At 43.9% G+C, this 23,215-nt stretch overlaps 1 protein-coding gene across 4 annotated transcripts in view; it reads right to left on the bottom strand.

Moving 5' to 3' along the window:
- LOC115169968 (small conductance calcium-activated potassium channel protein 2) overlaps positions 1-18,566 on the bottom strand; it is a 43,116-nt gene extending 24,550 nt beyond the window's left edge. For all 4 annotated transcript variants that reach the window (XM_029726128.1, XM_029726129.1, XM_029726130.1 and 1 more), the window contains exon 1: positions 17,317-18,566. In XM_029726128.1, coding sequence (XP_029581988.1) covers positions 17,317-18,501 — 1,185 coding nt within the window. In that variant the 5' untranslated portion in view covers positions 18,502-18,566. The remainder of the gene's footprint in view (positions 1-17,316) is intronic.
- Positions 18,567-23,215: the final 4,649 nt, after the last annotated feature.

The raw sequence follows: 23,215 nt of genomic DNA, 5'->3' as shown, positions 1-23,215 counted from the left end.
CAGGATGGCTGTCTGCCCCGGCGAACGCTTCAATTTCATTCTGAATGGCACACAGCATCCATCCCGTATGAAATGGAGCCTCCTAATCAAATTGAAAAGCCTCAGTGCAGAACAGTTTAAATGAAGCACTGTAACTCTCTGCCTATCTCCTCCTCTAGCTCCCTCTCTCTCTCTCTCTCCCTTCCTCCATCCCTCCCTTCTTTACTCATCCCTTTAACCGGCTCCAATCTAATAGAAGACCCTCCTCCTTTACTCGTCCCTTTAACCGGCTCCAATCTAATAGAAGACCCTCCTCCTTTACTCGTCCCTTTAACCGGCTCCAATCTAATAGAAGACCCTCCTCCTTTACTCGTCCCTTTAACCGGCTCCAATCTAATAGAAGACCCTCCTCCTTTACTCGTCCCTTTAACCGGCTCCAGTCTAATAGAAGACCCTCCTCCTTTACTCGTCCCTTTAACCGGCTCCAATCTAATAGAAGACCCTCCTCCTTTACTCGTCCCTTTAACCGGCTCCAATCTAATAGAAGACCCTCCTCCTTTACTCGTCCCTTTAACCGGCTCCAATCTAATAGAAGACCCTCCTCCTTTACTCGTCCCTTTAACCGGCTCCAATCTAATAGAAGACCCTCCTCCTTTTGGACGTGAAGGAGCTACTGCACCGCCGTTTTTAATGCACACACAAACCCCTGAAATTGAAAAAGTGCACTGTACAGCCAACCCGTGTGTATGTGGGTTTGTGTGTGTGTGTGCATACGCGTGCGTGCATGTGTGTGTGTGTGTGTGTGTGTCTTGGCCAAGTATCGGACCAGGCCTGGCAATAGACTGTCTGTAGCCAGGGATAACTGAAAAGCTCAACTGGACAATGGTGGGGAGGGAGAGAGGTGTGTGTGTGTGTGCCTGCCTGCTGTGTGTGGCTGCATAATATGTGTATTCGGACATGTGGCACATGTGTGGAGGGGGCCAACTCATACAGAGAAAATGGAGGGACACGAGGGGGTGTGGAGAGAGGGAAGGAAATAAAGAGAGGACAGACCCCTGGGGGCCTCCTCAGCCTGCCCCTGTTGAGACGGAGAGCTATAGCCTATAGCTGACGGTTTGTCATGTTGTCATATTTCTGTGACAGGCTAGTAGGCACCAGGGCTGGGCTGTCTAACCCAACCAACAGGGCCAGCCAGGATCTCTGTATGTCTTACTAGTAAACATGTAAAACACCACCACCCATTCATACGATGCCTGTCTATGTGGCTTTGAAAATGGTCTAAGGAAAGGTGTAAACCTACTTTGATAGACAGTATAACAACGACGTTTCAATGCAAACGGTGCGACCAATTGCTTATAGAATCCTTCCTGTGTACTACACTGTATGTACAGCGTACACAGTAAACAGCATAGCCTCATGGTTTACTAATATATACTGAACAAAAATATAAATACAACATGTTCAGTGTTGGTCCCATGTTTCATGAGCTGAAACAAAAGATCCCAGAAATGTCCCATACTTACAAGGAGTACTTTTGTCCGTAATGAAGCCCTTTTGTGGGGAAAAACTAATTCTGATTGGCTGGGCCTGGCTCCCAAGCGGTTGGTCCTATGCCCTCCCAGGCCCACCATTGCATGACAGCCCAGTCAAGTGAAATCTGATTTCCTTGTATGAACTGTAACTCAGATAAACAGTTGAAATTGTTGCACGTCGCGTTTATATGTTAGTTCAGTATATTTGTAATCTTTCTAAGAAAGTACAATCCCATGTACAACAGTCAGCGTGCATTTCCCCGGGGAGGAGACAACCCAGTAGGAGTTTTCCTTAGGTGGAATCACTATGGGTCATCCTTTGAGCAAATCCTGTGGTTAAAATGACTGCAGTTTGATAACAGGCACAATTACAGGCTTCCTGAAGCGGCATTATCATCCCCCTTGTCTCCTCTGAGATGAAAAGAAAAATTAATTATGTCCAAAACAAGAAGGGAAAAAAACAACAGAGACGACAAGACAGGTATATTGCCCGTGTTGAAGGGTCATTGTTCGGGCTAATAATGCACTGGGCGTTCAGCAGCATCACAATAGTGCACTAATTAGGACACACAAAGCTGTCCCCTCGAAAGAAGACACACACTCTTAGAAAAAAAGGTGCTACAGTATCTAGAACCTAAAAGGGTTCTTTGGCCGTCCCCATAGGAGAAGCCTTTGAAGAACCTTTTTGGTTCCAGATAGAACCCTTTCTTCTAAGAGTAATCAGAGTGTTCAAACTAAAGGTTGTGGGACTCTCTTGGGAGAAATATACAGTAGGAACTCATTAGTAGCATGTCTTACTTTATCAATTCCAGACAATTCAGAGAATGATTTGGAATTCATTTCTCGTTTTTTTAAATTGTCCATAGATCTATGAGGTGTTCTCATGAAGTCATGAATTTAAATTTTAGGTAATTACGTAATTTACTGGAAGTTACCATTGACTTGACTCCCTGAATGTGTTGATAAGTTGATCACGACATATGTGCTGAACACATTCAGGGAGTCAAGTCAACGATAAATGTAAACATAGATAATCCTGGTGCATAATACCCGGGTATTAGTAGTTGTGTGTACTACCTGGGTATTAGTCGTGCGTACTAATACCCGGGTATTAGTCGTGGGTACTAATACCCGGGTATTAGTCGTGGGTACTAATACCCGGGTATTAGCAGTTGTGTATACTACCTGGGAAATAGTCATGTGTACTACCAGCGTATTAGAGTCGTGTGTACTACCCTGGTTTTAGAAGTCGTATGCACTTCCCGGGTAGTAGTTGTGTGTACTAATAACAGGGTAGTATTTGTGCATACTAATACCCAGGTAGTATTGTGCGTACTGCCCGGGTATTAGAAGTCATGTGTACTACCCGTGTATTAGTTGTGCGTAGTAATACCTGGGTAGTAGTCGTGCATATTACCCTGGTATTAGTTGTGCGTGCTAACACGGTATTAGTTGTGCGTGCTAACACGGTATTAGTTGTGCGTGCTAACACGGTATTAGTTGTGCGTGCTAACACGGTATTAGTTGTGCGTGCTAACACGGTATTAGTTGTGCGTGCTAACACGGTATTAGTTGTGCGTGCTAACACGGTATTAGTTGTGCGTGCTAACACGGTATTAGTTGTGCGTGTTAACACGGGGTTAGTTGCGTGTGCTAACACGGTATTAGTTGTGTGTGCTAACACGGTGTTAGTTGTGCGTGCTAACACGGTGTTAGTTGTGCGTGCTAACACGGTGTTAGTTGTGCGTGCTAACACGGTGTTAGTTGTGCGTGCTAACACAGTATTAGTTGTGCGTGCTAACACAGTATTAGTTGTGCGTGCTAACACGGTATTAGTTGTGCGTGCTAACACAGTATTAGTTGTGCGTGCTAACACGGTGTTAGTTGTGCGTGCTAACACGGTATTAGTTGTGCGTGCTAACACGGTATTAGTTGTGCGTGCTAACACGGTATTAGTTGTGCGTGCTAACACGGTATTAGTTGTGCGTGCTAACACGGTATTAGTTGTGCGTGCTAACACGGTATTAGTTGTGCGTGCTAACACGGTGTTAGTTGTGCGTGCTAACACGGTATTAGTTGTGTGTGCTAACACGGTATTAGTTGTGCGTGCTAACACGGTGTTAGTTGTGCGTGCTAACACGGTGTTAGTTGTGCGTGCTAACACAGTATTAGTTGTGCGTGCTAACACAGTATTAGTTGTGCGTGCTAACACGGTATTAGTTGTGCGTGCTAACACAGTATTAGTTGTGCGTGCTAACACGGTGTTAGTTGTGCGTGCTAACACGGTATTAGTTGTGCGTGCTAACACGGTATTAGTTGTGCGTGCTAACACGGTATTAGTTGTGCGTGCCAACACGGTATTAGTCGTGTGAACTACCCGGGTATTAGTCATGCGTGCTACCTGGATTTAGTCATGCAAGCTACGTGGACACGGGTTTTAGTCATGCAAGCTACCCGGGTATTAGTCATGCATTCTACCTGGGTATTAGTTGTGTGCGCTACCCGGGTATTAGTTGTGTGCGCTACCCGGGTATTAGTTGTGTGTGCTACCCGGGTATTAGTTGTGCGCGCTACCCGGGTATTAGTTGTGGGTGCTACCCGGGTATTAGTTGTGCGTGCTACCCGGGTATTAGTTGTGTGCGCTACCCGGGTATTAGTTGTGTGTTCTACCCGGGTATTAGTTGTGCGTGCTACCCGGGTATTAGTTGTGTGCACTACCCGGGTATTAGTTGTGTGTGCTACCCGGGTATTAGTTGTGCGTGCTACCCGGGTATTAGTTGTGTGTGCTACCCGGGTATTAGTTGTGGGTTCTACCCGGGTATTAGTTGTGGGTGCTACCCGGGTATTAGTTGTGTGTGCTACCTGGGTATTAGTTGTGTGTGCTACCCGGGTATTAGTTGTGTGTGCTACCCGGGTGTTAGTTGTGCGTGCTACCCGGGTATTAGTTGTGCGTGCTACCTGGGTATTAGTTGTGTGTGCTACCCGGGTATTAGTTGTGTGTCCTACCCGGGTATTAGTTGTGCGTGCTACCCGGGTATTAGTTGTGGGTGCTATCCGGGTATTAGTTGTGGGTCCTACCCGGGTCTTAGTACATAATGCTTCACAGCTCTAGACTGGCTGGCAGATTTGCAATGGTCCTCACAAAATGTGGAATTTTAATGTGACAGAATGTGACAAAAAAAAAAAAATCCTGACTTTTCTCACCAAACTAAACATTGATGTGTGACTCCAATCCTAGTATAATTTAGTCTTGCTGTTGAATATGCAATTGCAACGAGGCCAGCATTCTAATGTTCTGCTTATCCTCTCCAGCACGTTCCTCTTTGCTAATCTTTGCCATTGGCCCATTCCCCTCCATAGAATCCAATTACCGCTTGATTGCTTGATTGATGCTAGATTGTTGTATATATTCCAGATTAGGTGGAATACCCTACTAATACACACACATAGACACACACATGAACACTAACAGTCTCTCCCAGCGTGTTCCTCTGTTTTCGCAGTATGAGCCGGCCCCCCTCCACACACACACACACACACACACACAAACACACACACACACTTTAAACCAGTAAAGGCCCCTCTGTTTTCAAATGTACAACATTTGCCGACTCATTAGACTACATCATCCTATTATGCAGCCTTTGACTATTCATGACTATTTGACATCATAGGGACAAACAGTCATAAATTCTACTCTGAGGTTATTAAAACAGGCAATAAATACCCTTTCATTGGTGCAGTCAGTGCTTGACTTGGGCAGGAGCTCACCAGAGCTGAGTACCGGCACCTCAAATGTTCTACTGCTTAAGCTCCTATTCCTCTTATAGAATATTAGCTCAACAGTATATAAAACAGTAGCGGAACCTATTTCAGTACAAGTCAAGCACTGGGTGAAATCACACGACTTTGTCTCACAGCGCTGAACTTACTGCCTCAGAACGCAACTTCAGTGGTCATTTTGAGCCTCCACTAAAGTCCGACAGAGGCCGAAACATCAATAGCATGGAGTGCCCAGCACAACCTATAGCATTGGATGGATCAATACCATAACAACCTATAGCATAGGATGGATTAATACTATAACAACCTATAGCATAGGATGGATGGATCAGTACCATAACAACCTATAGCATAGGATGGATCAATACCATAACAACCTATAGCATAGGATGGATCAATACCATAACAACCTATAGCATAGGATGGATTAATACTATAACAACCTATAGCATAGGATGGATGGATCAGTACCATAACAACCTATAGCATAGGATGGATCAATACCATAACAACCTATAGCATAGGATGGATCAATACCATAACAACCTATAGCATAGGATGGATCAGTACCATAACAACCTATAGCATAGGATGGATCAGTACCATAACAACCTATAGCATAGGATGGATCAGTACCATAACAACCTATAGCATAGGATGGATCAGTACCATAACAACCTATAGCATAGGATGGATCAATACCATAACAACCTATAGCATAGGATGGATCAATACCATAACAACCTATAGCATAGGATGGATCAATACCATAACAAACTCAGAAAAGATTGACTGGAGAACTCTGTGGATACGTCCAGCCTTAGATTTATGATATGAAAAGGACAAGAAAACAGAGTTTTAGTTTGGAGAGGGAAAGAGAGAGAGCGAGAGAGAGAGAGAAAAAGAGAGAGCGACAGCAATGCAAAGAGCAATGGATTAACATGGAGATTAGACCCAGGTTGTACTAAGTGCTTCACACCTGTTTTTGTGGTAGGCTTTACCCTAAAGCTTTATTCCTCCTTGTAACATTAGTTCTACCCTTTTCACCTTTATGTTAAATTCTCTTGGGGAAAAGACAGCTGCAAACCTTGTTCCTGGTGCAACTGTAACCACCTTCATAGTACATCGAGACCCTACCCAGGCAATGGCCGCTATACCTCAGAATCCAGATGGAAAATGACAGAAACACACAGGACAAAACAAGATATCTGTCCTTCAGGTCTATTCAAAGAGAAAGCCCTTACGACATGTGACGTAATGTGGCTCTGACAAGGCCTTAGAGATGGAAATGTCTATAGCTACACTGACTGCTCACCGTGATAATCAAACCACGTAGTGACCACTTGTGTGTGTGTGTGTGTGTGTGTGTGTGTGTGTGTGTGTGTGTGTGTGTGTGTGTGTGTGTGTGTGTGTGTGTGTGTGTGTGTGTGTTCATAATAACAACACGCAGTACCGGTCAAAGGTTTGGACACACCTACTCATTCAAGGGTTTTTCTTTATTTTGACAATTTCTACATTGTAGAATAATAGTGAAGACATCACAACTATGAAATAACACATATGGAATCATGTAGTAAGCCCCAAAAAAGTGTTAAACAAATCAAAATATATCTTATATTTTAGAATCTTCAAAGTATCCACCCTTTTCCATTGATGACAGCTTTGCACACTCTTAGCATTCTCTCAACCAGCTTCATGAAGAATGCTTTTCCAACAGTCTTGAAGTTCCCACAAATGCTGAGCACTTGTTGGCTGCTTTGCCTTCCTTCACGGTCCAACTCATCCCAAACCATCTCAATTGGGTTGAGGTCAGGTGATTGTGGAGGCCAGGTCATCTGATGCAGCACGCCATCATTCTCCTTCTTGGTCAAATAGCCCTTACACAGCCTGGAGGTGTGTTTTGGGTCATTGTCCTGTTGAAAAACAAATGATAGTCCCACTATGCCCAAATCAGATGGGATGGCGTATCGCAGCAGAATGCTGTGGTAGCCATGCTGGTTAAGCGTGCCTTGAATTCTAAATAACTCATGACAGTGTCAACCGCAAAGCACCCCCCACACCATCACACCTCCTCCTCCATGCTTCATGGTGGGAACCACGCATGCAGAGATCATCCGTTCACCTTCTCTGCGTCTCACAAAGACACGGCGATTGGAACCAAAAATCTCAAATTTGGACTCATCAGACCAAAGGACAGATTTCCACCGGTCTAATGTCCATTGCTCATGTTTCTTGGCCCAAGCAAGTCTCTTAATGTTATTGGTGTCCTTTAGTAGTGGTTTCTTTGCAGAAATTCGACCATGAAGGCCTGATTCACGCAGTTTCCTCTGAACAGTTGATGTTGAGATGTGTCTGTTACTTGAACTCTGTGAAGCATTTATTTGGGCTGCAATCTGAGGTGCAGTTATTCTAATGAACTTATCCTCTGCAGCAGAGGTAACTCTGGTTTGTCCTTTCCCTTGGGGTCGGTCCTCCTGAGAGCCAGTTTCATCATAGCGCTTGATAGTTTTTGCGACTGCATTTGAAGAAACTTACAATGTTCTTGAAATTTTTGGCACTGACTGACCTTCATGTCTTAAAGTAATGATGGACTGTCGTTTCTCTTTGCTTATTTGAGCTGTTCTTGCCATAATATGGACTTGGTCTTTTCCCAAATAGGGCTATCTTCTGTATACCACCCCTTCCAACACAAGTGATTGTCTCAAACGCATTAAGAAGGAAAGAAATTCCACAAAAAAATCCACAAATTAAGCCACACCTGTTAATTGAAATGTATTCCAGGTGATTACCTCACGAAGCTGGTTGAGAGAATGCCAAGAGTGTGCAAAGCTGTCATCAAGGCAAACGGTGGCTACTTTGAAGAATCTCACATTTAAAATATATTTTGATTTGTTTAAAACGTTTTTGGTTACTACATGATTCCCTATGTGTTATTTCATAGTTTTGATGTATTCACTACTCTACAATGTAGAAAATAGTACAAATAAAGAAAAACCCTTGAATGAGTAGGTGTGTCCAAACTTTTGACTTGTACTGTATACCAAACCACATACAGTGCCTTGCAAAAGTATTCATCCCCCTTGGCGTTTTTCCTATTTTGTTGCATTACAACCTGTAATTTAAATGGATTTTTATTTGGATTTCATGTAATGGACATACACAAAATAGTCCAAATTGGTGAAGTGAAATGAAAAAAATAACTTGTTTAAAAAAAAAAAATCCACAGTGGAGATTGGAGTATCTGTCCATAGGACGACTTTAAGCCGTACACTCCACAGAGCTGGGCTTTATGGAAGAGTGGCCAGAAAAAAAGCCATTGCTTAAAGAAAAAAATAAGCAAACACGTTTGGTGTTCGCCAAAAGGCATGTGGGAGAGACTCCCCAAACATATGGAAGAAGGTACTCTGGTCAGATGAGACTAAAATGTAGCTTTTTGGCCATCAAGGAAAACGCTATGTCTGGCGCAAACCCAACCCCTCACATCACCCCAAGAATACCATCCCTACAGTGAAGCATGGTGGTGGCAGCATCATGCTGTGGGGATGTTTTTCATTGGCAGGGACTGGGAAACTGGTCAGAATTGAAGGAATGATGGATGGCGCTAAATAAAGGGAAATTCTTGAGGGAAACCTGTTTCAGTCTTCCAGAGATTTGAGACTGGGACGGAGGTTCAACTTCCAGCTGGACAATGACTCTAAGCATACTGCTAAAGCAACACTCGGGTGGTTTAAGGGGAAACATTTAAATGTCTTGGAATGGCCTTGTCAAAGCCCAGACCTCAATCCAATTGAGAATCTGTGGTATGGCTTAAAGATTGCTGTACTTCAGCGGAACCCATCCAACTTGAAGGAGCTGGAGCAGTTTTTTCTTGAAGAATGGGCAAAAATCTCAGTGGCTAGATGCGCCAAGCTTATAGAGACATACCCCAAGAGACTTGAAACTGTAATTGCTGCAAAAGGTGTCTCTACAAAGTATTGACTTTGGGGGGGGTGAATAGTTATGCACGCTCAAGTTCAGTTTTTTTGTCTTATTTCTTGTTTGTTTCACAAAAAAAAATATGTTCCATCTTCAAAGTGTTAGGCATGTTGTGTAAATCAAATGATACAAACCCCCCAAAAATCTATTTTAATTCCAGGTTGTAAGGCAACAAAATAGGAAAAATGCCAAGGGGGTGAATACTTTCGCAAGCCACTGTAGCTTTTAACATCACCACAAGGAATCGTGTTGGAAATCCCTCCTCTTTGTGACAACATGGCCAGAGATGCATATGGAGGTTGTTGTTAGAACTCAGAGGGAGAATCTTCCCAAAGACAAATGAAATGCATCCCAGTATCGTTGTGGAGGAAACGGGCATTTCAACAGACGGTAGGGAGCAATAGAGTCCATATGCCCTTAACGCTTTTAAGGGAAGATCGTGGCATGGAGATGACAATGGTATGCTAACACCCAGGGGCATCGTGCACCCATGTATGAAGTACGAGAGGTTGGAAACAGCTTTTTCCTGCAACCTAGAGCTATAATCTGTATGCCTAATTCTAGGTCGAAAATGTTATGCCTTAGGAGTTTAGTACAACTGATACACTGGTATAGTTAAGCAATAAGGCCCGAGGGGGTGTGGTATATGGTCAATATACCATGGCTAAGGGCTATTCTTAAGTGCGACGCAATGCGGAATTCCTGGATACAGCCCTTAGCCGTGGTATATTGGCCATATATCACAAACCCCCAAGGTGCCTTATTGCTATTATAAACTGGTTAGCAACTTAAGAAATAAATGTTTTGTCATACCTGTGGTATACGGTCTGATATACCACGGCTGTCAGCCAATCAGCATTCAGGACTCTAACTTGATTGAAACCTAAAATCACCCACAAATCACAAACACAAACACACCCTCCTATATGGGACTCTCAATCAAAGGCAGATAGACAACACCTGCCTTCAACTGAGAGTCCCAACCCCAATTAACCAGACATAGAAACAGACATACTAGACCAGACATAGAATAACTGAAAACCAAACAGTGCCCAAAAACCCCGGAATACTTCAACCAAATGACCCTTCACCAAAACACACCACCCCGAACCACATAAAACGAATAACCTCCGTCACGCCCTGACCAAACTACAAAACAATTAACCTTATATACTGGCCAGGACGTGACATTATTTTGAGTTAGTGCACGTTGCACCTCTGTCGTCACGGTTTGTGTTTTGTTTAAAGTTTATTGTTTGTTTGGCTAAGTTTCACAAAATAATAAAGATGTGGAACGATACGCACGCTGCGCCTTGGTCTCCTTCATACAACGGCCGTGACACTGGCAGCTAAAATCAAACCAAACGCTGTGTGTAACTCAACACTTTCTCTCCTCCTCCACTGACGATACCAAAGATTTTTATAACAAAGATTGACCACAGCCTGTCGTTTCCAATGGGAGCAAATAGTGGGCAGAACAAGCAAGGAGGTAGGCAGAGCCAAGCACGAGCTAGTGAGATCCTAATGGCACGTTCTAGCATACATATTTCTGTTTGAGAACGCCTACTCTGTGAAGTAAGCATGTGCAATAACTCATTTTGCCTTTGCAATCCTTCTAAGCAATGCATTTATTTATTTTTTTAGCAAAGGGTAAAGCCTACAAAACTTTGTCCACTCATAACAGATTCTAGTTTTGGGAACAGAAAACTGGATTAAGGACAAATGTTCCATTGATGAGAATGTTCAGAATGTCGGCCAAAATATCTGTCCCATTGTACTATCTGTGACGATACAGTCAGCGCGCACTAGAGTATCTAGTGTCCTATCTAGCATATTTTTGCTCTGTGGTGCACTTTGGAAGGAACCACTTACTGGTCCAGTCAGTGTGCCCCTTCCAAAAAATACCACTGACAGATATTTTTCTTTAATAATTATGATAAAAACTGGGCCTAAAAAATAAGTTTAGTAATTAATTCAACATCTGAAAAATAAAAAAACAGGACAAATCTGAGGGGGCACTTGCACCTCTTCTAACACCCTCCCACACACATAAGTAGCCTACACTCTCTCTCTGTATTTCTCTATCTCGCATGCACACACAGGCGCATACAAACACAATTATATACGTAACATAACATGTTCCATTTAGCAGACGCTTTTATCAAAAGCGACTTACAGTCATGCGTGCATACATTTTATTTACATACGGGTGGTCCCGGGAATCGAACCCACTATCCTGGTGTTGCAAGCGCCATGCTCTATCCAATTCAATCTCCTAAACAGATACCAGCACTAATGAAATCATACTGTACTGCAATGCTTCAATCAACTGAGACTGTGGATCGACAGAGTCCCATTCGAATTATGTGCAAGTAAGAACAACGGTTTTAACACTATGCAAACAATGATTCACCATTGTGATACTCGTTACAATGGCATGTATTGTGCATTTGTTCTATGATGGGTACACAAATATGTAACTATTCTTTGCATTCTGAATACTTCTCCTTGCTTTCTATAAATTCGAATAAATGCCACACCATGTCCAGTCTGTATAGTAAGTCCATGGCAGAAACAGCTAATATACATATTTCAGTGTGAAAGGGGTTTAAATAACCTCCCACTACCACAGGTCTCTGTGGAAATGTTACAAACTCATATTCGTATCCTTTGTGGTTCAAGGCAGTTTGAGCATGAAAACTCGACTGCACCTTTTGTTTTACACAGAATATGTATTCATCTGCCCAAGGGTTTTTGGTGAGGTTTACAACAGCAGCGTTATGTTTGATAGGAAGAAAATGAAGTGGTCTCCAGTCAAATCCAAACCTTAGGGCACCAGGACCTTAGCCGGGGTTAAGACTTCAAACCAAAGTGGTGGAATACGGTGCCTGGGTAGCCGCACAATGGCAACACGCTACAGTACACATGCACTAACTGGGCTAAATGTAATTCACAACGGTGAGAGATGCTTTCAGACACGCATATTTTAGTGCAGTCAAGGAACCGTGAGTTGATTTAGTGTAAGAGGCACGGTAGTATGAAATGAGACATACAGTATCCTATCTCTGCTGTAAGGGCTATCTCATTCAATCTTACAGTGTATTACAGTGAATTGCAATTTGCTGTAAAATTAACTAGTGTTATAATAATTTTTCAGAAACACCTGCCAACTGGTACGGTTTCACTATGGCAGGTGTAATGAAACACATCCCACTGTTAAGTTTTTCCAGTCTCTATCTCATGATGAATGATCAATATCAAATTGCAGTGCCATTATTCATACTCTCCGGGTTCCTGACCACTGATCATGGCCCTAACACAGGACGAAGGCAAGATCAATTACATAATTAGCCACCAAGCATATGCATGGCTGTGATACATTATGTGGTTGACTTAACTTGGCTACGATTGCACAGAAATTACCATAAATGAACCTGGGTCATTTGTTACGCAATGTGCTATGTGGATTGTGTGGACACAAACTAAAGAATAATGTCAGGTTACAACATGTATTAAAAACAGGAAACAAGAATCAGAGGTCAAATATGCATGAGACAAGCAGCAGAGGTCAAACATACACGAGACAAATTGCACTTGGGTAACCAGAGCAAAAATATCTTACATATAGAGTGATGGCAGTACGGCTGTACTGCTCTGGGCTATTGAGGAAACCCCCCACTCTTTGTATCTGAACTGGACTCTGCACGTAATTCAATACACCTCTTCTTGTGCAAAATCACTCAGATGAAACGCAACAGAGCCATGTGAACTGTTGAGAGGGTAAGAAGCCATCTCCTATTAGGACCCTAGCAGTCGCCCAGTGTGTGTGTGTGTGTGTGTGTGTGTGTGTGTGTGTGTGTGTGTGTGTGTGTGTGTGTGTGTGTGTGTGTGTGTGTGTGTGTGGGTGTGGGTGTGTGTGTGGGTGTGTGTGTGTGTGTGTGTGTACGCGTGTGCAATGTGTGTATAACCAATGTGAGTTCTACAATATATGTCAAACCTTGGAGGGCATTTTTCCCTTCATTCTCTGTACCCAGGCAATGCCATAGAGAGGCCTAGATATACAATGCCAGGTTTTCCTCACCATAGCAACAAATATGGAAACACAAATCTATTTCGGTGAGCGAGCGTAGAGTAGCAGCACTTAAATGCAGAACAAAAAAATTGGAAAAAACACAATAAATTAGCGAAGGCCTTTAGGTTAGTACTCACTCCCTCCTTCATGCCGGACGCACAGGAAAATGGTGTTTCCCATCCACCTCCCCAATACAATGTGAATGTGTTATCAGAGAACGTGCCATTCACTCCCAGCATACAGGATGTGGCCCGGGTTCCACCCCTGTTAATGAAGGAGGGTGATGCTTGTTCATTGGTGTGTGTTTACTTACAAGGTGTTGGCTGCGCTGAGCTTGAGGACGGGAAGGTAACCAATGGAAACATGCACGACACTGCACGCCTAATGGAGCTAAAACAAAGGGCCTGGTGATGACTGATACAAGAGGCCTGGTGATGACTGATACAAGAGGCCTGGTGATTTTTATTTTTTATTTTTTTTATTTCACCTTTATTTAACCAGGTAGGATAGTTGAGAACAAGTTCTCATTTACAAATGCGACCTGGCCAAGATAAAGCATAGCAATTCGACACCACAGTGTTACACATGGAATAAACAAAACATACAGTCAATAATAGAGTAGAACAAAAGAAAACAAAAAGTCTATATACAGTGAGTGCAAATGAGGTAAGATAAGGCAATAAATAGGCCACGGTGGCGAAGTAATTACAATATAGCAATTAGACACTGGAATGGTAGATGTGCAGAAGATGAATGTGCAAGTAGAGATACTGGGGTGCAAAGGAGCAAGATAAATAAATACAGTATGGCGATGAGGTAGGTAGATAGGTGGGCTGTTTACAGATGGGCTATGTACAGGTGCAGTGATCTGTGAGCTGCTCTGACAGCTGGTGCTTAAAGCTAGTGAGGGAGATACGAGTCTCCAGCTTCAGAGATTTTTGCAGTTCGTTCCAGTCATTGGCAGCAGAGAACTGGAAGGAAAGACGACCAAAGGAGGAATTGGCTTTGGGGGTGACCAGTGAGATATACCTGCTGGAGCGCGTGCTACGAGTGGGTGCTGCTATGGTGACCAGTGAGCTGAGATAAGGCGGGGCTTTACCTAGTAGAGACTTGTAGATAACCTATAGCCAGTGGGTTTGGCGACGAGTATGAAGCGAGGGCCAACCAACGAGAGCGTACAGGTCGCAATGGTGGGTAGTGTATTGGGCTTTGGTGACAAAACGGATGGCACTGTGATAGACTGCATCCAGTTTGTTGAGTAGAGTGTTGGAGGCTATTTTATAGATGACAGCACCGAAGTCGAGGATCGGTAGGATGGTCAGTTTTACGAGGGTATGTTTGGCAGCATGAGTGAAGGATGCTTTGTTGCGATATAGGAAGCCGATTCTAGATGTAATTTTGGATTGGAGATGCTTAATAATGTGAGTCTGGAAGGAGAGTTTACAGTCTAACCAGACACCCAGGTATTTGTATTTGTCCACGTATTCTAAGTCAGAGCCATCCAGAGTAGTGATGCTGGACGGGCAAGCAGGTGCGGGCAGTGATCGATTGAATAGCATGCATTCCGTTTTCTTGCGTTTAAGAGCAGTTGGAGGCCACGGAAGGAGAGTTGTATGGCATTGAAGCTCGTCTGGAGTTTAGTTAACACAGTGTCCAAAGAGGGGCCAGAAGTATACAGAATGGTGTCGCCTGCGTAGAGGTGGATCAGAGAATCACCAGCAGCAAGAGCAACATCATTGATGTATACAGAGAAGAGAGTCTGCCCAAGAATTGAACCCTGTGGCACCCCCATAGAGACTGACAGAGGTCCGGACAACAGGCCCTCCGACCGCTACAAGAGGCCTGGTGATGACCGATACATGAGGCCTGATGATTACCGATACAAGAGGCCTGGTGATGACCGCTACAAGAGGCCTGGCGATTACCGATACAAGAGGCCTGGTGATGACCGATACAAGAGGCCTGGTGATGACCGATACAAGAGGCCTGGTGATGACCGATACAAGAGGCCTGGTGATTACCGATACAAGAGGCCTGGTGATGACCGATACAAGAGGCCTGATGATGACCGATACAAGAGGCCTGGTGAGGACCGATACAAGAGGCCTGGTGATGACCGATACAAGAGGCCTGGTGATGACCGATAGAGGAAGTTAAATCAACAAATCCGTTTCTTCTAGCAAAGGTTGGAGCCTTAACAGCACCGCTAATCATAACAAAATAGGGGATCTGTCGACATGACAGGCTCTTGAATCACACAATAGTACTAACTAAGTCTAATCACATACCCAACATAAATACTGCACTAATAGTGATAGACTTGATTAGACTACTCTTGGAAAACAACTAGTCTTGATAAGCTTCTGTTTTTTGAGAAAAGAACACAAAAAAACTGAGCAAAAAAGCAAAAGCCAACAAGGGTGCAAACACGCAAGCACAGCCTCGATATAAATACAAGCAATATGTCACACGGTATCAAGTTGGTGGCAGTGGCACGGTGATATATACAGTATTGACCTCCTATAGCACATATAGGGTGATTATAACCAGTTTGTCAGGAGAAGTACAAAGACTTTACTGTAATAGTGTAATACCTTTCTCCTTCATCTCTCCATCCATCCTGCTGATGACACACGTGACCCCATCTTCCCTTTAGAGGTATACAGGCTGGCAACAAGAGCCAGTCAGCAGCCGGAGCCACTGTCCTGTCCAAGGGGACACCTCTATACCAGTAAGTAGAAAGAATTAAAGAGTACTTACACAAAGCTCACAATGGGACCAGCAAGGTACCTTTCAAAACTCCAATGTTATTGAGGCTGGACACAATATCAGACTGCCATCAATATGGAGGAGATATTGAGTTTCAGGGTGTGTTGCAGGCTACTGTAATTGTATACACTTTATCTGTCTCACGCTGTCACAATTGTTTTGTTTAAGGGATTTCAAAACGGGGGAGCCAACCTCATTAAGGGCAAGTCAATAAGATTGAAGCAGGAAGCTCGAGGGAAACATGAATAGATAAGTATGTGAGTCTATCAGAATACTTGCAGTAGTTGTTAACATGTCTGATAGACTAGAAAAGCTTTTAATACGATTGTATAATGCAAGTAATTCCAAAATAGTTGTAATGATTTTGGTTCTGGTCATTTTATGATGAGTGAGAATGCATGCACAATTTGAAAATGTAAAAGCAATAGAAATTCACAAGAGGGACATGTTTTTAATGATTTAAAGCCAGATTTAAATAAAATAATTATATTACTTACAATAGCACAATCTCTGATGCAAAGATATTTTGGCATTTATTTTCCACCCTGAATGTACTGTTAGGCTACATGTATGTTATGTCATCGCTTAGTGTTTTCACAGTATGTGTATCCAAACCTTTCATTAGTTTGTACATTGCAGTACAAAGCATCCAATGAAAAACAGGACTATGGCAAGGTGCTTAAGCACAATACGTGTTGTCATAACTGTGGCACTATGCCAAAACGTGTAACAGGAGAGAGAAGCCAACTGTGAAGATGCAACAGACAGTTAGCTCCGGCTGGGAGAGAACAGATTACATTTTTTCAACACGCAAAAAAAAGACTCGCTGTTCCTGCAACATGGAACAGGTGTGTGTGTGTGTGTGTGTGTGTGTGTGTGTGTGTGTGTGTGTGTGTGTGTGTGTGTGTGTGTGTGTGTGTGTGTGTGTGTGTGTTCGTGCGGGGGGTGTCATAGGTTATATGAGTGATTTGTGAAGAAGCAGTAGCACAGTTACATAGATCCTTACTAACATTATCTGTGAAACATATAACTACTGTCTCCATCCATACAAATAACCCACATACAGCGCTGTTATATAAAAAAAACTATGTGGCAGGCGTGGCCATGGACTAGAAACGTTATAGGTTAAAGTCAATTTACAGGTTACAGCTTTCTCAGACCCTAATTATTAAATCTCAACGGTGCATGAGCAAATTAGAAATTTACCTGATAATGATCGATGAGTATCCGCTCTTCTCCTTTATGCGGGCTCTCGGGCCACAGGTGATAGCTGGAGCCGTAGTTAGGGCTGCTCTTACTGCTACTGCCAGTCGCAGACGAGTTCCCCCCGTACGGCTGTGTTGGTGGCTTTACACGGGAGTCGCGGCAATGTTGTTGCGACTGATTGGCTTGGTTCGTTCGCCCCGGCTTATTGCAGTCTTGGTCACAGTGCTGCGGACGCTGGGGACATAGCCCCAGTGCGTCTTGCTGCTGCTGATGCTGTTGCAGCAGTGATGCCTGGTTGTTCCTACATAGCTCTCCTGAGCCGTTGGCGCAGTAGTAGACAGGCAAGCTGCTCCCCACCAGTAGCTGTTGTTGAGCTCGCAATAGTGGCTGTTGCTGTAGCTGCTGCAGGTCCTGAGTCTGGGACTCGAATGCTCGCCGATTAGCCTCGATTGACTCACATACATTTACAGTGCGCCCTTTCTGCGAGTTTGCTCGGATTGCTTCAGGGGAGGGGTCCCTGTGTCGGAGTCTTTGACTGTGTTGCTGCAACAACTGCTTCTGGTCTCGGTACCCTCCTCCTCCTCCTCCTCCCCTGCAGTGTTCCACGATGCTCGCCTGTTGGTAATTGGCACTGCTTTGGAAATGTTCCCCGCGATTAGATTCCTGCAAAAACAGCAAAGAGGACGACGTTGGCGGCGGCGGCAAAGATAGGGAGGGCTGCGGCGGGTGAGTGAGGGGCTGCGGCGGGTGAATGAGGGGCTGGCGCTGGTGAGAAAGGTTCGCCTTCTCGGAAAAACTGCAGTGGCAGCTCTGACTAACAGGCTGTTCCGACTGCGGCTGCGAGCCGACTGCGGCCCAAAGGTTCTGCTTCAGGTGCGCTGGCTGCCCGTCGGGTTCACAGACCCCTGGTGACGGTCGCTGGGCGATGTCGTAGTTTGTCAGAGGTGGGGGTTCGCCGTGCTGCGGCTGACAGGCATGGATACCTCTCCGAGAGGGTTGGCTCAGACAAGGCAGTTCGTGGTTCTGGTAGTGTGAGGTGGTAGTTGAACGCTCTCTGAAAGACGGAGGAGGGGGCGGCAGACTGAAAACTGGAGAGACTGGGTTTGGGTCTCGGCTCTGCGCGCTGCCTTGTTCTTCGTCGGGGATTTGGTGCTGATAGACAGCTCCCGCGTATCGATGCCGCATCCCCTTGAAAGCCGAGTCTTGCTGTGGTTGCTCGTTTGCCTTGTATAGCTCCGACACCCGTTCATTGCGATCAGTCCCAGCAGAATAGAGCCGACTCGTCTCATTGGTAGGTTTGACCAGGACCTGCATTAAAACGCCACCTTACGGACAAAACACCGCCTTCGTTAGAATATTGGTAACCAAATATGCACACAGGTTAGAGGATATTCTTAACGAAAACAATACGCGCAATAGATTTCTCATATTTGATGCGATTGTGAAATAGGGATGAAAGTGATCTAGACTGTATAAGACCAATCTAAACGTATTGGATCTTCACTATTGACTTTCCACTGTTGCCACAACAACCATGGAGACAATCACTTTCTCTCCAATTGAATCTCCTTTTATAGTGTCTACCAAATGTGACCCTTAAATATCGTACCATTACTACTTACTCGGTTGTATCACTAAGATAGTTTACAGGTCTATAATACGAGTTTTCTATAAATCCCTACATTCAATCATTCAACATAAGCAGGAAATGAAAGGCCTAATAATAGCCGCTAATAAAACCCATGACACCTAACCCGACTTTACGCACCATCATCTGTATTTACACATGGTCCACATAGTCCATTCGAGAAATTGTTTTAAATAATCGTCAAAAATCTTCCTTTGTTATAATACCTGAGAATTGCAGTTCAGTGTTCAATATTTAATCAAGACTAGACATGGTGTTGGATTACCAGGCAGCAAAATGTGTCATGATCTAGCGCGCACAGCCTGCATAGTCGAACACAACAAAATGTGTCATGATCTAGCACGCACAGCCTGCATAGTCCAACACAACAAAATGTGTAACCAGAGATGGTCACAGCGGCTTTATAAAACACCTTCGTATTGCGTTACACACAAAGCATAATGATATAAAATCATTTTGTTGTCTGGTAGTATGGTAGGATGTGTTGTGTATGCCATTATGAGACAACCTGCTGACAGATCAGAGGGAGGGAAAGAGCGAGGCGGGGTAGAGACAGGGGGAGCGCTGTCCAGGGTTCTGAGAGTTAGCTATGAGCGAGCGACAAAAATAGACAGTGTCAACTAGCTGAAGGACAGCACTCAAGGAGGGTGGAAAGGGGGAGGCTGAAACCCCAAATGGTCTGTGAATGACCAGTGATACGACAGAAAAGGATGGGGTTGTTGTTCACTATCTATTTTGAAAGGGAAAAACACATTTCAAAATAAAACTGACCATAGCCTATAGGCCTAACTTTTCATAATACTCAAAAATGACATTTTGACAGTTTATGTAGAAGCTGGAGTGGGTGGGCAAGAGAGAAGGAGACAACTTTTTTCATCGTACATTAGGAGTACTTCTTAATAAGGAATACTTTCCAAAGCTGGCTCAACCATTTTGAGTTTTGATGGGGCTCAGACTGCAGATGTGGACCCTTTCCTTCAGTGGTTGAGGGAAGGCTTGCCTACACTGTTTTATAGCTCCTGTGAAAGACTGCAGGAATTCGGAGTAGTCCCGGCCAGAGGAACATTAGAAACCTGACCATTCTCATTAAGTAATTGGTCGTTGTGACCTGTGTGGGTTCCTTGGCAAGATGGAGTTTCATTTGTTGGTTTGGGAAGCAATGTTACTGCTGCCACATAAATAATGAAATCAAACTTTACAACTCTTACACAAACTCAAATGTCCACGAACATGAGCGCGCACACACACACACACACACGCACAAGCACAAGCAGAAGCGTGCGCATACCCAAACATGCACACACACTCACTCACTCACTCCACTCCTCCCACCCTCTCTCTCTCTAGCGAAACAAAAGATTGGCATGCCTATTTAATTCCTCTTGGATTGAGCCCACATACTGATACCCATCCCTTTTAGCTTGGCCATTTGCGTTAGGAAGTATATTGTGTGACATCCCGTAAGAAATACTGCGGAAGCCCAATAACACATAAATGGTAGTGTAGAGAACATGGATGAGGGGAAGTGAAGGGGTTACATGTAACACAGGAAGCAGATAAGAAGACTGTAATTACAGTGAAAGAAGAAGAAAGACGAAGCCAGAGCAATGCAGCGACGAAGATTTCTCCGTGAGAGAGTGATGACGTTGTACGTAATAAGAGCAGGTGCAGGATTGAGAAAAGATTAAGAAATTGGGGAGAAAAAGGGGGGTAAGAAATAACAACAAAAAATAAAAGATTCTATTGAACAGTAGCGAGATAGAAAATATCTTGTGATGTAGTCAAAGACAACAAAATGAAGCAGCTCATGATGTACGGTATAGGATAAAACTACAAGGATACAGAGGAAATTGTAACTTTGTATTGATCTATCAATTCACATCATATATGTGTATAACCTGTACTGTAGCTATGCTACTGCGTTCTGTAATAAAGATTGCATTTGAAATCAGAGTGCTCTTAAGACTTGGTCTCCTGTCTTTGTAAGATCACACTATTAAAAAAACAACGAGCACCAGGAGAGTAGTAGAATCAGAAGAGGAGAGTAGTAGAGAGTAGAAGAATCAGGAGAGGAGAGTAGTAGAGAGTAGTAGAATCAGGAGAGGAGAGTAGTAGAGAGTAGTAGAATCAGAAGAGGAGCGTAGTAGAATCTCTACTACAGGAGAGTAGTAGAATCAGGAGAGGAGAGTAGTAGAGAGTAGTAGAATCAGGAGAGGAGAGTAGTAGAATCAGGAGAGGAGAGTAGTAGAATTTGGAGAGGAGAGTAGTAGAGAGTAGTATAATCTCTACTACAGGAGAGTAGTAGAATCAGGAGAGGAGAGTAGTAGAGAGTAGTAGAATCAGGAGAGGAGAGTAGTAGAATCAGGAGAGGAGAGTAGTAGAGAGTAGTAGAATCAGGAGAGGAGAGTAGTAGAATCAGGAGAGGAGAGTAGTAGAATCAGGAGAGGAGAGTAGTAGAGAGTAGTAGAATCAGGAGAGGAGAGTAGTAGAATCAGGAGAGGAGAGTAGTAGAATCAGGAGAGGTGAGTAGTAGAATCAGGAGAGGAGAGTAGTAGAATCAGGAGAGGTGAGAAGTAGAATCAGGAGAGGAGAGTAGTAGAGAGTAGTAGAATCAGGAGAGGAGAGTAGTAGAGAGTAGTAGAATCAGTAGAGGAGAGTAGTAGAATCGGGAGAGGAGAGTAGTAGAATCAGGAGAGGAGAGTAGTAGAGAGTAGTAGAATCAGGAGAGGTGAGTAGTAGAATCAGGAGAGGAGAGTAGTAGAGAGTAGTAGAATCAGGAGAGGAGAGTAGTAGAATCAGGAGAGGTGAGTAGTAGAATCAGGAGAGGAGAGTAGTAGAATCAGGAGAGGAGAGTAGTAGAATCAGGAGAGGAGAGTAGTAGAGAGTAGTAGAATCAGGAGAGGTGAGTAGTAGAATCAGGAGAGGAGAGTAGTAGAATCAGGAGAGGAGAGTAGTAGAGAGTAGTAGAATCAGGAGAGGAGAGTAGTAGAATCAGGAGAGGAGAGTAGTAGAATCAGGAGAGGAGAGTAGTAGAATCAGGAGAGGAGAGTAGTAGAATCAGGAGAGGAGAGTAGTAGAGAGTAGTAGAATCAGGAGAGGAGAGTAGTAGAATCAGGAGAGGAGAGTAGTAGAATCAGGAGAGGTGAGTAGTAGAATCAGGAGAGGAGAGTAGTAGAATCAGGAGAGGTGAGAAGTAGAATCAGGAGAGGAGAGTAGTAGAGAGTAGTAGAATCAGGAGAGGAGAGTAGTAGAGAGTAGTAGAATCAGTAGAGGAGAGTAGTAGAATCGGGAGAGGAGAGTAGTAGAATCAGGAGAGGAGAGTAGTAGAGAGTAGTAGAATCAGGAGAGGTGAGTAGTAGAATCAGGAGAGGAGAGTAGTAGAGAGTAGTAGAATCAGGAGAGGAGAGTAGTAGAATCAGGAGAGGTGAGTAGTAGAATCAGGAGAGGAGAGTAGTAGAATCAGGAGAGGAGAGTAGTAGAATCAGGAGAGGAGAGTAGTAGAGAGTAGTAGAATCAGGAGAGGTGAGTAGTAGAATCAGGAGAGGAGAGTAGTAGAATCAGGAGAGGAGAGTAGTAGAGAGTAGTAGAATCAGGAGAGGAGAGTAGTAGAATCAGGAGAGGAGAGTAGTAGAATCAGGAGAGGAGAGTAGTAGAATCAGGAGAGGAGAGTAGTAGAATCAGGAGAGGAGAGTAGTAGAGAGTAGTAGAATCAGGAGAGGAGAGTAGTAGAATCAGGAGAGGAGAGTAGTAGAATCAGGAGAGGTGAGTAGTAGAATCAGGAGAGGAGAGTAGTAGAATCAGGAGAGGTGAGAAGTAGAATCAGGAGAGGAGAGTAGTAGAGAGTAGTAGAATCAGGAGAGGAGAGTAGTAGAGAGTAGTAGAATCAGTAGAGGAGAGTAGTAGAATCGGGAGAGGAGAGTAGTAGAATCAGGAGAGGAGAGTAGTAGAGAGTAGTAGAATCAGGAGAGGTGAGTAGTAGAATCAGGAGAGGAGAGTAGTAGAGAGTAGTAGAATCAGGAGAGGAGAGTAGTAGAATCAGGAGAGGTGAGTAGTAGAATCAGGAGAGGAGAGTAGTAGAATCAGGAGAGGAGAGTAGTAGAATCAGGAGAGGAGAGTAGTAGAGAGTAGTAGAATCAGGAGAGGTGAGTAGTAGAATCAGGAGAGGAGAGTAGTAGAATCAGGAGAGGAGAGTAGTAGAGAGTAGTAGAATCAGGAGAGGAGAGTAGTAGAATCAGGAGAGGAGAGTAGTAG

This window comes from Salmo trutta, chromosome 31, assembly GCF_901001165.1.
Source record: "Salmo trutta chromosome 31, fSalTru1.1, whole genome shotgun sequence".
Lineage (NCBI taxonomy): Eukaryota > Metazoa > Chordata > Actinopteri > Salmoniformes > Salmonidae > Salmo > Salmo trutta.
The sequence above is the reverse complement of the archived record's forward strand: the minus strand, read 5'-3'. Positions and strand labels throughout refer to the sequence as shown.